We start from the raw sequence: 17,613 nt of genomic DNA, 5'->3' as shown, positions 1-17,613 counted from the left end.
TTATCTTTTCAAATATATGTATGTATATACATATATACATACATATGTGTGTATATGTATATACACACACACACACAGTCAATTACATACATGTTGCCTTTAACCAACAATGTCTTTAATAGGACAACACCCATTTTGGGAATGAAAAACATATAAACTGAGAAGTGAAGAGTTTTTATATATTATAATAAACCACACAGTTTACTCTCTGTTATCCATGGTATATTAATTTAGCTATCAAAATTTTGTGCATACCATTATCTACTCTGCTCAATTTTGTATTTTATAAATGGAATTTGTCTTCATTCTAATCCAGCAGGCGCTGACAATTAAGATATTTTAAAACAAATAAAAATGCTTCTTTTTAACAGATATGAATAAACAAGTTTACAGGACTGTTATCAGTTCTGCTTTAGGAAGGCTGTGCACATGACTGAGAGGTATTACTTAGCATTCCTCATGCAGGCAATGGAAGCACAGATACAGAAGTACAGTGTTAGGCAATCAAACTTTTACAGTATTTTCATATTTTTTTAAATGAATAATAGTAATACCTTAGTTCTATGAAGGCCCCAAAACTATAATGGTGCTGAATCAAAAATTTAAATAAGAAAATTAACAAACAAATGGACAGACAGATAAGTACATCTCTCTAACAAAAAAACTCTATGCACTGAGCAACAACTGGAGTAGTCGAGAATAACTAAAGATCATAAAACTCAAAGTTTACATCCAACAAAATATAATTGCTTTGTTTGCTAAAAATAAGAAAAGGAGTGCCTTCATTATCTGATGGAAGGCACGTTAAGGTCCAAAGAATGAAATGAATAATTCCGCACTGGAAAAAAATTCTGAAAAACCAAAAATGACACTATTTTCTACCTCGTTTTTCACTTCTGTAGCCATTAAGGTTAAAAAAAAAAACTAAATAAACAAAAGTGGAAATGGGTAGAAGAAACAAGAAATTTTTAGAGCAAAAAAATAAAAAACATAGAAAAAATGAGAGTGCCAAAGGTTAGAAGCATGCAAAACATTAAAATTAGCAATACAGCCAACCAGTCAGTAAAGGCTTTGACGATAGAGAAAAGACAAAAAGAAATAATTTTAAGATACTTAGCCATCTCTCGAGTCATTACGGTGGCACAGAAGCACACCAATTATGTTATAAGAGAAAGCAACAGTACATACTCCAATATGTATTATACCCCAATACAATATCTAGAAGTATCAATAATGGCCCTGAGTCAGTAGGAGAACATTAAACTATATTTATTATATCCTGCATTAAAAAACAAAGTACCTAATATACTGCATTAAAAACTTCATAAAGAGTTAATTTTAAAGATTTTGTGCATAAAAATTAAAATATCAATTACCATGAAAATTTCGGCATTATAAAAAAATTAGATAATTCAAGCATTACTGTATTGTGACAGCAAATTTATTATAAGTACAGAAAATGTATTGGAATATGAAATAATTATAATACTATTATCATAAATAATTATATTAATTATAATTATATGCTATATAATTATGTTATAATCATATTAATGATATATAATTATATATAACATATTATAAATATAATATTCATATATAATACATAATTATGTTATATAATATACATATATTATATAATATATAATATACATATATTATATAATATATAATATACATATATTATATAATATATAATATAATAATAAATATATTGTGTATAATTATGTTGTAATTGTAATTGTGTTAATTATATATAATTAATTATAATTATATTAATTATAAGAGTGTTTACATATAAGATAAGCTGTCATATCTATATTTATATTACTCTTCATTATTAATAAAATTATTTAACTTTGTTTTAAATTATTTTGATTTTATGTTTAGTTCAAAATTTCACCTCAGAATATTTCAAGAATCTACCTGAACTCCAAATCTTACCAGTTGAGTTTTGAAGAAGAAGACCTGTTTTGTATTTGTGAGCTTTCTCTCCAGGTTTCAAAAAATATAAGTCTGGAGTAAGTTTGATGGGAGCAACAGTATTCTTAAAGTAATGATGAACCAAAAACATGAAAACCTGAACAGCAAGAAAAATTAAAAGCAGGAGCAACCTTTAAAAAAAAAAAAAGGTCTGTTAATTTAAAAGACTTGCAATGTTTTAAACAAATCCTTATTCACATGATACATACGAAGTCTTTAAAAAGGGAACAGATTGAGGCATTGACAGAAAGACCAAAAAAAAAAGCATACTGTATTCAGTTCTATGGAAAAATTAATTAATTTTTACAATTTCAACTCCAAGTACAAAAACTGAAGATGTGATATTGAAATTAAGCAATAGTAAAATGGAGATTTTTGAGTCAAATTAACTCTACACAGTTATTATATCATGTGAAAGTAGACTTTTATATATACACATACTTTGGTTTGGACAGTATATCACTGTTGATTCGAGAAATCTCAGAGTGATAAGTATGATTACCATAATGACTATAAATATCTTTACAATATGAAAACAAAGAGAAGAGTGCTGGATTTGCCTTATCTTATTTAAACATTAGCCTGGATTTCAGTATAAATTAAACAAGTAATGTCTACTGCCCATTGTTTGAGTTTTTCCTTGACATAGTCTCTTTTGCAAGAGATTTCAATGTCATGTTCTTGTCTTTGACAGGTTACCCCTCATCCTTGTGATGAACAAGGTTATAAGATATCACAAACCCATATCTCAGAACTGTGTACTCTATTATCCTGTACTTAGTAACAATTTGGAGTTCAGCCTAATGGATCCTGCTTTCTCACATTTACTTCATATATTATAAGCTATTAATGTATAAAATATATGTTTTTATCTATGAGAAAAAACCTCATAAATACATCATCTATACTTATCTCTAAATAATTAAATTAAATTTCTACTATTTTTTTAAAGAAACCATAGAAGGTAAATACAATTTGCATGGAGATTCTTAATAAATTTTACTTCATGAAGGCAACGTTTATAGACATGACACCTTGTGGACATTTGGTTGATGAGTACTATGACGTGAATAAGAGTTCACATTTATACAATGGTTTATGGTTTAGAAAGTGTTTTACTCTGTATTAGCAGCATCTTACTCATAAGGCAACTGAGGCTCAAAAGGTAAAGTAACTTATGCCCAGCTATTAAGTGTCAGAGCTGCAATATGAATCCACATGTCCTGAGTCCAAGTCCAGTCTTTTCCCACTATGCCACATTGTTTTCTAACTAAAAATACACTGAGAGTTCTGAGATATACATTGGAGATCTGGCTCTAACCGTGTATGCTTGATAAAATCTCTAAACTTCTCTGGGCTTCCATCACTTCTATTATCAAATAAAGATAATGGTAATTTCTTTATTTAACACACAGGATTGTTGTGAAGAAGATATGAGAAAAAAAGTATGCAAGTACTTTGAAAATGGTGAAGAAGCTATACAAATATAAATTGTGACAATGAAGAAGATCACAGAATATCTGAAGCACAGAATTTTGAGTTGAAGGTAGAGTGAGTGAGATCCCTTCATTTTACAGATGAAAGAAACGACAAAGATTACTAGTAGTCTATTAACTAAAGTAACTATAAGCACAGTAGTATTTTTGTTCATCTCTGGTACGATGTACTAGTAGCTATTTTAGGCTTTCAAAATTATATGAATCATTTTCTAAATGTGAAGATAAGTCAGTGTAAATCTCTTTTAAAAGATTAAACTAAATTCAGGCAGAAGAGATGATTATACTTACACAGATCTCAATGATTTACTTTCACGCTTCAAAGTAAGAAAATGAAGCTTTGTCATCATACACACTTGCTGCTTCCAAAGGGCCATAGTGCTCACTGTGGATGTTTTGGTTTCAGAGAGTATAAGCAGACTTTGCTCCATTTCGTCAAAAGATTTTGAATCTGTTTCTTCCTCTGATTGCTGCTGGCTAAATATACTATAATCTATATACCAAAAAGAAAAAGAAAAATTTATTAATGTTAAGTGGTATACTTCTCCCAAAAGTAAAAAGGTTTCTGTAATATACACCTTAGTGTGCATATAGAAAAATAAATTTACTTCCAATATCTATTTATCTTCAGCTGTCCCAAATCCAAAAACATTAATGTCAGATCTTTCAAATATTGATGAACATGAAGTTCTGCAGTGTTTAAAACACATATTTCTAAAATGATTACAATAAGTGCTTCAGTTAAAAAGTAAAATTACCAAATTATCCTTTAACCATTTATGATTAAATTGAGCAAGAAAGCTGAGGGATTTTTAAACCAAAGACTAATACATTATCTTTTTATTGTGAAATGCAACCTTAAAGTTTTAAGATGTGAGTACATAATCACTTTTACCACTATCTTCTAACTAAATAAACAAGTCTGTAGAGGGTACTTGAGGTATTTTCCCTCCAATAATTCTAATCATAGAAGAAGAGGCCTTACATGTTATAGAGTCCAACTTCTCACCCAATCTAATAAATTCATTCTATAGCATGCCTGACAAACACACAGACTGAGCTTCAATATTACTAGGACATATAGGGCTGCTAGGTGGGGCAGTAGATACAGCACTGGCCCTGAAGTCAGGAGGACTTGAGTTCAAATCCGGCCTCAGACCAAACACTTGACACTTACTAGCTGCGTGACCCTGGGCAAGTCACTTAACCCCAATTGCCTAAAAAAAAAAAATACTACTAGGGCATAAAAGTATCTTTTAATAGACTAACTAAAACTATGCCTTCTCCAGACCTTTCTAGTTGAAAATATCCTGGGTATAGATGGACAAATGATCTGGGAACAGTCTTCCTAAAGAAATAGAGGTATAGGGAAGTGGCTCAAGCAAACATCCTATATCTCCCGCTATCATATATTTATCAACTATAAAATAGTAAAACCACATTTCTATCAACATCATGATATTCATGCAGCACCACTACTTCCTCATTTCTACTTCTCAGAATCCCTAACTTGTTTCAACATGTAACTTAAATGCTATTTTCTGACTAAAGTCTGTCCTGATCTCCCAGTTGTTAGTAGTCTCTCCTTCTCACAATTACTTTGCATTTACTTATCTGTGCACACGTTGTATCCACCTAGCAGAATGCAAGCTGTCTTCAGGGCAGGGATTGTTTCATTTTGTCTTTGTATCTCCAGTGCTTAGCACAATGCTTTGCATATAATAAGTGCTTAATGTTTGTTAAACTGAATTGAATTTCTGGTTCTGAGTTATCAGAGAAAGTAAGGCTTTTTACCAGCTTGATCAATTTCTGCTTCAACTTCCAGCTTTAGGAACACATCTTCCAAAGTTGTCATGGAAACTCCGTAAGAAATAATTCCCAAATTAGAATGGGTCTCTAGATCAGAAAACAAGCCTAAAAGCAGAAATAAAAAATCTTGTTTGCTTAAATACACTAATCTCCCATTCTCTACAAATTTCTCTCAGAGGCAACACTATAAATCAGTCAGAACCTTAACCTGAAAATCTGACAACTGCTCTAAATTCTTCTAGTAACCACGTGTGGACCATGGGCACATTTCTTAACCTCTCTGAATTCCAATTTTCTCATCTCTCAAACATAAGAATTGTCCTGAATAATCTTTAAGGACCTTTCTAAAATCAATATAAAGCAGCATGGAATCAAATACTTTCCTGTGAAAGCAAAATAAATACATAGGACATTTCTACTAAAGAAAAGGAGAGAGGGGGAAAGGCCAATTAGAGCCCAGTCCTCAGAGATTCACTCTTCAAAACATTAAGGGATTTATTAATGTTCTCTCAACCTTTTTAGAAGTTTTTCACCTGTGTAACCAGGCTCTCTTCTTTAACATTTCCCTGCATTTTCTCATCTGGACAACTCGGACAGGAACAGCAAATAAAGGGAACACTGGAGTGAAATGCCTAGAACTCATAACATAAAGAGAATGGACAAAAGGCTATTAATTGTAGTGCTAAGCAGGGCATTTTGAATCAAGGGAGTAGAGTATATCTGTTCATTAGGACATCAGGATAGAGATACATACAGTGAGATTACATGGACAGTGAGCTTACAACATGCTGGATAGGGAATGATCTGTTACTGATTAAGGAATTCCTCACTTCTTTCATAGGCCTTCAAGGTCAGGGAGCATGGCCACCACAAGAAGACACCAGAAAAACCAGTTGGTGCCCAGCCAGAGAAAAAGTTAGAGGGTACACAGAAGGTACCAAAGAGAGATTCCATGGTGGCTACTGCTGGAAGAATACTAAGATAGTGAGTCCTTTGATGGCCTGCTTATTGAACCAGAGTGCATACTAGATGATGACTTCTCATCCTTCACCACTGATGGCATGCTCCTAAAAGGTCATTTGGATTTGCCAGGAATAGCTAACACAACACTGAGAAGTAGGTGTTTTTCAGCTCTTTAGCAGAATAATGAATTTTCCATGAGTTTTATTACTGTATTTTTAAAATTCTGATTTCATTCAATAAATGTATTCTATTCTATGAGACTAGAATATTTTCCTTTCCATCATAAAAAGTTAGCATTGAGATGAGAATAATTTGGGGAAACTGGAGGCATAAGCCAATTTTGATAAATTTATAAAATACCATATAAGGGATCTTTACATTTTAAACTCTAGATCAATCCAAGAGAATAAAGTTACCCAGATAAGCACTGGGTAGCTGGGGGTGCAGGGATCCAGGCAAGCACTCCTATTTTAGCACAGCATGAGAGGCTTAAGGCTATCAGCCTATCTCAGAACACCACACCTGGTACTGAGACTTCACTGAGTAGCTATCGCAGACCATGCCTCTGGAAGGAGCAGTCATCTCATTCACCAATCTTTCCTCTTTCAGGGAAAGATGTGGGTGTATCAGTATAGAGAAAAACTACCTGTATCCACATCAACTTCCTTTACATGCATAATAACAGTCTATGATTTTTTCCCATTCCTTGGGCATCTTCTTCTCCGTAAACTATAAAGACATGCCCTTAATGCTTTCAAGATAATGTAGTTAACTACAGTCTCAAATTTCATTCTCTATGTTAGACATTGATACATAAGTTGCTATTTACTTCATGGTGATCTTCTGTGCTTATAGTTTATCATGAGCACTTCAATGTAAGATAGCCAAGTATCTCATGAAATTGTATTTCTTAATGCCTTTGGGAAAATGATGAAACCAACTTGGTTAATTTGCGTATTTATATCCCTAAGGACACTCTATAAACCATCCTTCTATTTAATTACAACTTTTTATATTTCATTTATTATAAAAGTTATCAATACTATTCTAACTCCATTTTTGAAATATTATGTCTATTCACTGATCAATGGATGATCAAACACTTAAAGTATCTACTGTTAAGTTATTATGTAGAGATGGTCTAAAAATTGTGTGATTCTTAGTCCCATCTCACCATTAAACCCTTTTCTGCCACTTTGCCACTACTATCATAAAACTTGGGCTACAAGGGACCAAGTGCTATTTTTTATTGTATTTCATGCAATGCTATAGGATAAAGAATACATTACCTATTGGACACAATCTAATGGTGATTTGTCTCTGTGTTACTCTGGTCCTCAGAAAACATTATGGAGTCTATTGCAGGGCTGCTACCAGAAGCATTTCTAGCATAACAGAATCTTCCAGAGCCTACTCTCAGTAGCCATGGCCTTTGAGAATTCAGGTATCTCTATGCCAAGATGAGGTAGTAGAGTAAGGCTTTGTGGAAGATTTTTAAATAAATCCAAAAAAACAGTAAAATGTAATGTTTATCTTCATAAAAATATATGCAACTTGCTTTACAATAATAAAGACTTCACTAGCTTCTTCTTTACCATTATACTTAAGTCTTCGTCAACCATTAATATCAGAACCCTGAAACTGGAACGAAATTTAAAAATCCCTATCAAGTGCATTTCTCCTAGGCAGGGCTACAACTAAACTCAAAGCACTCTGTTTCCTTCAAATATTTTTCTTATCCTTCACAAACTCTTCATTAAAGTCAGTAAGACCCACTGAGAAGACAAAGGTAAAGGATATTATTTGGAAATGAAAGTAATATAAAATAACATATAAATAAAATGTTTTTAGAAAATGAAACATACCTTCCAACTCTTCTCCCCAAATAAAGTTAATAAGACTTCTTTCATCCAAATAGGGCATACCCACTCCTAGACAATCTTCTGCCACAATGTAAATTAGAAATTATGATATCACTTTCATCTGCAAAACTCTGAGTCTCAGTAAGGTGACAGATCTGCTTAGATCTTGTAATATGCTGATATTATTTACTGGATATTTTAATTATTGTGAAAACACTGAATTCAGAAATCTACTCTAAAGGAGTGAGGCCTGAGAAATTTATTCCATGGACTGACCTCAAGTTCAGGGTATGGAACAAAAGAAGAAGAAATATAAATAGAATTCTAGAATTCAGAACAGGAAGACACCTTAGAACGTATATGTTGCTTCTTGATTCTGTCAAAAGTAAAACATAATAAAGCAGCATTTTCTTTCATTAGAGAAAAATGAAAGAAAAAAATTATAGGATACTACTTACCATGACTATTACATCGTACAGAGGAAAGTAATTAGGGAGAAAACTTGACTGTGTTAGTCCTGAATCTCAACTCAATATCAGTAGATGGGGATAATGGATCAAGAAATTATAAAAGTAAATACCTGAAAATTTGTCCATGTCTTTAAAAGGCAAACTATAGACAAGTTGCTGATCATTCTGCTGTAATATGTTAGCTCCAGGTATATGCTGTTTAACCAGTGATGAAAGAGATTCTGTGATGCAATGCTTGTCTATGTACATGCTAAAGAAAACCCAGAAACCATAATGTTTATTACAGAGTAAACTAGGAAAACAGTTCATTTTAAACCACGATTGCTTTGAATTCACACAAACAACTGAGCTACATTGAGTGTGCCACATGGGAAGCAAATGTTTAAAATAATACCTCAGTCGGTAGCCAATCCCCCATTTGCTTTTGAGAAACAAAGAAGAACCAACACATTTCAGCATTCCTTGTGATATCACAGCTTTCCTATCTGTAAAGAAATTTACAGTTTAAGAAATCCTACTTTCATAACAGCTATATTTTGTTTGGTACTGGTTATTTTGTTTTCATAATTACATATTTAAAAACCACTTTTAAGTATTAAGACTTTAATAGAGAGAACATTGATGAAGAGATTAGTGACTTCCCAGATATAAATTAGTGGCAGAGATTACAGAATTCAATTTCCCCCTCCTAATCTATTAAAAAAACTATTTTGTGCTATTAAATCTGTATTGCAAAAAAAATTGCTTACTTGTGTAAAACACAGGCTTTTCACCTTTTTTGTCACAGACCCCTTTGGCAGTCTGCTGAAGCTTACGGACCCCTTCTCAGAATATTTTGTTGTCTATATTAAATATTAAATTTCAACTACAGGTTAGTGAAAGTAAAGATATAATTTTTACTATACAAATTCCTGGACATCTTGAAATCTGACCATTGACCCCTTGGTCCATATATATCAGGACCAATATTCATATTGGTCCACATATATTGCCCTAGAGCAAATGCTCTTAGGAAATATTTTTAATCTTTAAACTACCTTAGCTGTTCCTCAAAATGCAACATCTGATGCTTATTTCCTTAGCACCCACAGTCCACACCCACTTTTTCTTTAAGACAAATAAAATCCCACCAGCAAGAATATCAGCTTCATCCATAAAATGAGTACTAAGTACTATCACTCGATTGGTTTTTCTGTATTTCAAGAGATTCCAAACAATATGACGTGAGCAAGGATCCATTCCAGCAGTTGGTTCATCTAACAGTAATACCTTCATTAAAAGAAAATATAAAAAACTCATAGTTAAAGATATATAGAGCGATCTAGAAATCTAGCATCCAAAACTTGTGACTATATCCAAAGACTTCCTTTTATAAAATACAATTTCAAACCAGAAGTAGATTTTTTTATTTTATTAGTTTTTCTACCTGAAATTTTTAATTGCTAAACATTGTTAAGAATGCATTGTTAAGGAAAATGGTATTAATAGCAAGTATGTAGAATAGATGGGATGCTAAACAATTGCATAACAGAAAATTGATTATAGCTATCTCCAATCTGGCTAGAGACAATCATTTGGCATTCAAGTATAAGCATATCTTTAGCACTGAAATTTTTTAGAAACCAAATTCTGCACTCCTATTTCACAATAAAGTGTGTAAAGCAAGTGGAAATAAAAAGACAAATAAGGTGGAAAGGAGAACATAATACAAAATCTCTGATTAATGTAAAAATAGATGTAAAAAACTGTTTTACTACAGTACAACTCAAATCATGCCAAGACAATTATTCAATGAGCTTAACACAAAGATATCCAAAGCGTGCCTATTCAAGTCTAACTGCAATTCAATAACACATTTAATAAGTCTTTATTATGTATAAGGCCCTGTGCTAGACAATGGGGACATAAAAACAAAAACAGTCCCTACACTTGAGGAGCTTTAATTCTGGAGATAAAATATGCAAAAGGGTAAGTAAATTCTTGATGACTTAATGAGGGATCAGGCACTAACAACTAAGGGAATCAAGAAATGTATCATATAGAAAATGACACCCAAAGTGTGATTTGAAGGATGCAAACGATTCTGAGATGCATAGGTGAGAAGGAAATGTATTCTAGACACAGGGGACAGTTTGCCCAAGGCAGGAGATGGGTTATCAAGTTTGGTAAACATCAATAAGTCTTGGAACAGAGAGCACATTAAGTGGAATACTGTGAAGCAAATCTGGAAAGGATAGGATGGTCTGTTCTAGGGCTATTTCAAAGAGAAGGAGAAACGGAAGAATGGGAGCCTGTGATCAAGAAAGGAATTTCAAGAGTTCTGATACATGGATAAGGACTTGGGCTATCTGTGAAATAAAGGTATTGTTTCTGAGAATACCTTCTGGGTATGCCTTCATCCCTGGCATACTGAGTGAAGTTCTACTCTAGGTGTGGATTGTGATTTCAGTCTAGGAACTACCTTATCCTTCACTCATCACAGGCATCTCAGAACAATAAGAGATCTCTTGGATCTCCTACTTATGTGTGACAATTCCTTCTCAGTTTCCATTGACAAATAATCATATTTGTCCTACACACTAAGTGTGGGTACCCTCCCAAGCCTCTGTACTGAGCCCTCTGTTCTTTTCTTAATACTATCTCTCTCCTGGCGATTTCATCAGCTATCATCTCCGTGGGTTTAATTGTCATCTCTATACAGAAAAATTCTGATTCTATGTATCAGGACTTTAATTTCTCTTTTGAGTCCAGTCACTTTGAGTTCCAAACTCAATATATCCCAAAGTGAACTCGCTATCTTTCCCTCTCAAACTCTCCCCTTTCCCAAACTTCACTGCTTCTGTTAAAGGAAATACCATCCTTCCAGGTTCCCAATTTTACCACTAACCTTGACTCCTGAACTCTCCCTCATCTCACATATCCAATTAGTTTTTACATCTTGTCATTTCTACATCTAAATCTCTCAAATCCAACCCTTCTTTCCACTCACATAGCTAACACCTTAGTTCAAGCCCTTATTACCTCTCACTAAACTTTTTTTTAATAGCCTCCTAATGAGTCTCCATGTGTCAGGTCTTTTGCCATCCCATCTATCCTGCATACTTGCTATTAATATCATTTTCCTTAAGTACAGATCTATGTGTTTTCTCTACTCAATCAATGCCAGAGACTTCCTATTGCCTCCATGATCAAACTTTAACTCCTGTTTAGCATTTAAAGCCTTTCACAACCTGGCCACAAACTGTACTTTCAGCTTCACTTTCAATTATGTCCTTTCTGATACACTTTACCATCCAGTCAAAATGGCCTTCTTTTTCAAACTTATGACACTCTATCTCCAGTTTCATTACTTTTGCATAGTCATACCATGTGTGTCTAGGATACACATCCTCCCTACCTTTTTCTCAGAGTCCCTTCAAGATGCAGTTCAAGCACCATCTTCTGCTTGATACTTTTCCTGATTTCCTCCTATTACTAGTACCCTCCTTCCCAAACTACCTTATATTTAACTTTGTATTTATTAACTTTGTGTTGTATATACTTTTACATGTACTTGTCTCTCCCATTCAAATGTAAATTCCTTCTCTAAGAGTTCCTTACATTATTTCATTCTTTGTTAATTACACACTAAGAATTAACACAATGTCTGGCATATAGTAGGGAATTGGTAAATTCTTACTGATTAACTGATCTCCATATATGAATGTTCCAAAATATGTCAACTACTAAACATGTCCACAAGAGAATGCATATTTTGCTCCAAATTCATCTCGCTTCCAAACTACTCCATTTCTACTGAAGGTACCACCATCCCTCCATTCACACTGATTTGCCACCCTGGAGGCATCCTTGATTACTTCTTCTCTGTCATCACCCCTATCTAATCAGTTGTCACATCTTTTTTATTCTGTCTCTATAATATCTCCCACAGCTATCCCCCTTTTCTCTATTTACACAGCCTCTACCTTTAGTTCAGAACTTAATTACCTCTAGCCTGCCCTATGATAAAGGCCTTCTAATTAGTTTCCGTCTCTAGTCTTTCCTTAAATTTATCCTCTATATAGGTTCCAAAATGATATTACCAAAATGAAGATCATGGTATGTCCCTACCCCTAAATCTTTAATTTCAGTCTCTCTTTCTGTGTACCTACACATGTATGTATATATGTATTTCCCATACAAAAGCAATCTAGTATATGCCTGAAAGGTAGATCTGGAAAGGAAACTATAGACAGATGCTACGAACTTCAAAAGAGAAGAGGTTACTCAGTGATGGCTGCAGAAGGAAGGAAAATATATAGAAGGCCCAGTGTCGTTCCTCTCACATGTTGAGGAGAAGTAAAGGTGTACTCACTCAGTACTGAAGAGAATGACCTGAGAGCCAGTATCTTCTAAGGGAGACCCTAGATTTTGATTTCCACAGGTGCAAGAAGATAGAAGGACTATGAGGAAGAAGTCTAAGATGAAGGGAAGTATGTTTTAACATAACTGGGGGTTCTGGGAAATACAATGGAAGAGATGCTCCGCCAGAGGAGGATACACTATGTAGGGGTAAAGCTAAGGTGGATGGAGAGTACAGACTGGAAGCAAGACAAGGGAACAGCACATTCAGAATGACAGGAATTAGAGGGAGTGAAGGGGGTAAGCACCTACAGATTATCAATCACAGTAATTAAGAGTGTGGACGTAGGAGTTTATTAGCCATTGGATAGTGAAGTACTATTTACTGAGACTCCCAACCTCAATGGTTCTGTGATGACTATGATTAGTTTGTTTTCTCTCAAACATCAGGGAAGAAAGGAGCCTGAATCTCATATCTGACTGATGAGATCCTCAAGAGTCTAAATGAATTCATATTCAGTGGTATTTGCTTTGCTTCTTTGTTAGGACAGCAGCTTTCAGATGCAGCTCCCCTTACTCTGACACAGCTTTCTTCCCACACACATCTTCTTTCAATTCTAGCTTCCCTAGCAGCTTGCCTGGCAAAGCTTCCTCTCTTTGGGAGACCTGATTGCCACCAGCTTCTTTGATGCTGCTTCCTGGCCTAGGGCCAATAAAAAGCCCAAGCCATGTGGGCTCTCAGATATGGGGCATGCCTGAGACCATGCAAGTCACTATGCCCTGATGAATGATTGACCAGATACATTTCCAATTGAGACAAGGTGGGTCATGTCCAGAGAAGCTAAGTACCTCTATATCCTTTTGCATAACCTTGCTGTGTTAGGGCAAAGTAAATCTCCTTCTTTGTTAAATATTCAATGATTCATGAGTATCTAATTTCGTCCCAACATTGAACCTGAACTAAGTGATCTCTGGCTGCAGAGTTGTATCTACATTTGTGTACTCATCCAGTTAGGAGATGGCCTCATGGATGGCTAAGTTGAGGGAAGTACAGATGAAGAGGAAGGTATATGAGTACTGAAGGGACACTGCCTGGCTCCCTGTTGCCAGAGCTCTCCTCTGTATGATCATGTACGGGGAACCATCTCTGTGGGACCAGCAGTAGGCTCTCACTCAGGCAGATGGATTAGGTCTGTGAGTGCTACAAGATGTTGTCAGGGAGATGGGAGGGGCAATGAGGATGGGGCAAATAAAATGGCAAGGCCTTAGCTGTTATTGACTGTGCTCAATAAATTGGACTGCTTGTGTAGTCAGAATGAAAGTAAACCGGGAAAGTACATTTAGCTCTCAACTTTCAGGGACTGTGCAACAAAAGCTAAGCCAAAGCTAGTGAAGCTAGTGGTGAGGCAAGTGAAGAGAGATCTCTCCTGACATCAGTAGGGAATGAGGGGCCCCAGCCAGGAACCCACCCCTTTGGTCTCTGACTCAGAGGTTCAGGTTCCTACTGAGAAAGGAGCCATGAGACTGGAGAAGGGGAGCAGACTAGAGGCAGAGACTGGGGAATTCCCATCTGTTGTTAGAAATTTCCTGGCTTATCCTATCATTGCTCCCCGGAGAAAGACAGTTAACCTCCTGCCCTGAGGAACAAGCTGTGGGCAAGCCCTCTCTACCAGAGAAGTGGCAGGTGCCCAAGACGTTCAAACAGAAATCTGAAGAATTTCTGAAGGAATTCTAAGATGGTGGAAGACAATATATAATTAGAAGAGTCCTGCATGTGAAGTACATGCTTGGCTCCTCACTGAGCCTTATGTATTGAGACTCTACTCCTATACTAGGTCCTAAAGTAAGAAACCTAGTGTCTAAGGGTTCTGCTCATCAGGATCCAAGAAGTGAAAGGTCTAGCACCTGAGTGTTGTTTAATAGAAACACTAAGTATCTCAAGCACCTCTATATAACTTCTCTATTTTCTAATTTGCAGAATATGTTGTAGTTGTCTTATGGATACGGTTTAGATCCTTTGGAAGTTTACAATACTTACCTTGGGATCTCCAAGAACAGCAATACCCAGTGATAACTTTCGTTTCTGACCTCCACTTAATTTTTTTGCTTGGTTATCTTTGATCGCTTGCATATCCAAATCTAGTAAAACTTTCTGTACCTTCATATGAAAAAGGGAGAAATTATTAAAAAACAATATATTATTACACCATAAAAATGATGAAATGGACAGTTTCAGAGAGAACAAGAAAGACCACTTACTATCATTATTTAGTAAATGTATGGCAAGTAAAGGTATGATTTTTTATATGAGCAACATACCTCTTGTATTACACTATTGGCTGGAATCCCTTTGATAGAGGCCAAAATTGACAAATTCTCTTCGACTGTTAGCACATCAAAATTTATATCTAATTGTGGGCAAATTCCAATCATTTTTCTTGCTTCAAACATTTCATCAATTTCTGAGACTCTACATCCATAAATAGATGCAAGCCCTAAAAGCATAAGTGTAAAAATTATTTTAAATATAAAACCTTAGCTCTTAATATGATAAATTATATTCCTATTAGAGCTATCATGTGATTAATGATACAAATCTATTTTTGAAATGATATCCATTAGTTTCAATTTCTATCAGAAAATATTGGTGCATTTCCTTTCATTTGTGAATTGAATTCTTTCATTATTCTAAACTGAGGGGATAATAAAATAAAACAATTGACAATTAAAGCAACTTTTTACAAATGAAAATACCAGACAATAAAATGTGAATGTTTTACTTTTCAAAGTAAAATACTGTACTGTATTATGTAACTGACATTTATAAAGCACTTGAAGGTTTACAAAGCATTCTGTGTACTGTAAATCATCTCATTTGAGCCTCAAAACAATGCTAGTAAGACAAAGACTACAGACATTATTATTTCCATTTTATAGACTGAGGCTCAGAGAAGTTAAAGGACATGGCTTCAAAGCTAGTTAAGTGTCCGGGGTGGGTCTGAACCCAAGCCCTCTTGACTCTGAGTCCCCAACAAGTTTACAAGGAAAATTTAGAATTGCCATTTTACAGGCAACGTTTTTTCCTGCTTCTAAGGAAAAATAAAATACTCTTCACATGTGAAATCTTAGCTCTTTTGACCTATCCTCTCTATTAACATCATACACCTTAGAGGCTTACAAATATTTCCTTAAATGTGCAATTTTCTGTGGGTTTAATTTAATCTTAATCTAAAATTGATGATCAATCTTGAAAAAAAAATCTGAATTAAAAATATATAAATCATACATAATTAGCATCTAACAAATAAACAATTTAATCAACATTATATTGATGTTTCATAAAGTTTAAGGAGATCCTTAGTTTTCATTTTTAAGCACTCTGATTAGTATTATCCAAACTACTCTGAATTGATACTCAATTTATAAAATTATGAAATGGGGCAGGCTTGTTCAGTTCTCTGGGTATGTACCAAGAACGGCCACAATAGCAATGGGAAATGAGGCTGCAATTACATTTTAATGAGGCAAAGAGAGTGTGAGGGCCAATGGCACAAAAAGTACAGAGACAAGCAGCAAAAAATAGATAATGTGGGGATGAGGGATAGGGTGGTGAAGGAAGGCAGGCAGTGTGGGGAGTGGGGGAAACACAGATGATCATTCACATGGCCATGGATTAGAGTTAGGAGCACTCAGCAGCATGAACCTAGATGGAGATGGAAGAGAACTTGGATGGGGGTTGAGGCAGAAGAGTTTGAGGTCTCATTTTAATAGGGTTTTTTTTGTGGAATAGACTAACCCTTATTTGTGCCACCTTAGTTCATTAACATATCCAAATCATCTCAAAGTTGTTGGTAAAGCTTTAGAGTTAACATATTCATATCAACTCAAAGTTATCAGAATCATTTGGTGTTCTGTGGGTCTTCTGGAATATATCTTAGATTTACATAAAACAGTACCAAAAATCCCTAACAGCAAAACCTAGATGGCTTCCTCTGATTCACCACATATTACCAGTCTGTGATATGATACAACTTTTAAATTAAGCTCCTTTGATCTTTGGGACAGTTTTTATGTAATTTCAAGGTTCCCCTTTGAAATCTTATTTCCTGCCATTGCTACTTTATACCAGCTACTTATAAACTTACTATACTGATTAGAAGGATGGGGGTGGGAGGAGGATGGGGAGGAGTTTGGGAAGACCAAAACAAAATCAATTTTAACACACACTCAATGTGCTCAAAAGAGGAAAATGTCACAACAAATCATTAACAATTTGGATAGTTTCTACAAGTTCAAATCAAATAAGAGTAGACTATACCAGTGGTCTTCCAATCTAGGGCTTATTTCTCAAACACAACCACACCTACCCTTCACTCATTATAGCCCAAGTCACCCATTCTACCCAGTCCTTTTACTACGCCACCTTCCAACTTTCCCCCTTCAGAGGCAAGTTATTAACTTTCAACAGGAGATTCTTAGCAGTATCTGCACAAGTGTCATTGAAAAATACTTCTGCCTCTTTCCTCACCTCTACCATTACTCTGTTAGGAAACAAAAAATTAATGATAGCAGTGCACTATGAAAAGAGTGTGAAGACCACTAGTATAAACTATGATACCTTCACAGAATAAAAGAACATCAAGTGAGAGAATCCTTTAAATTGTTCAAAAGACAAAAGACATAAACTCT

At 34.7% G+C, this 17,613-nt stretch overlaps 1 protein-coding gene across 5 annotated transcripts in view; it reads right to left on the bottom strand.

Moving 5' to 3' along the window:
- Positions 1-17,613, bottom strand: part of ABCA5 (ATP binding cassette subfamily A member 5) — a 117,804-nt gene that overhangs the window by 40,275 nt on the left and 59,916 nt on the right. For all 5 annotated transcript variants that reach the window (XM_027872760.1, XM_027872757.1, XM_027872758.1 and 2 more), the window contains exons 13-20: positions 15,244-15,419; positions 14,963-15,082; positions 9,714-9,852; positions 8,978-9,068; positions 8,694-8,833; positions 5,274-5,393; positions 3,771-3,972; positions 1,945-2,114 (exon numbers count right to left, since the gene is read on the bottom strand). In XM_027872760.1, the coding sequence (XP_027728561.1) occupies positions 1,945-2,114; positions 3,771-3,972; positions 5,274-5,393; positions 8,694-8,833; positions 8,978-9,068; positions 9,714-9,852; positions 14,963-15,082; positions 15,244-15,419 (1,158 nt within the window). The remainder of the gene's footprint in view (positions 1-1,944; positions 2,115-3,770; positions 3,973-5,273; positions 5,394-8,693; positions 8,834-8,977; positions 9,069-9,713; positions 9,853-14,962; positions 15,083-15,243; positions 15,420-17,613) is intronic.

This window comes from Vombatus ursinus, unplaced genomic scaffold (assembly GCF_900497805.2).
Source record: "Vombatus ursinus unplaced genomic scaffold, bare-nosed wombat genome assembly UNPS02014801.1, whole genome shotgun sequence".
Classification (NCBI taxonomy): Eukaryota; Metazoa; Chordata; class Mammalia; order Diprotodontia; family Vombatidae; genus Vombatus; species Vombatus ursinus.
This window is presented reverse-complemented; position numbering and strand designations above follow the sequence as displayed.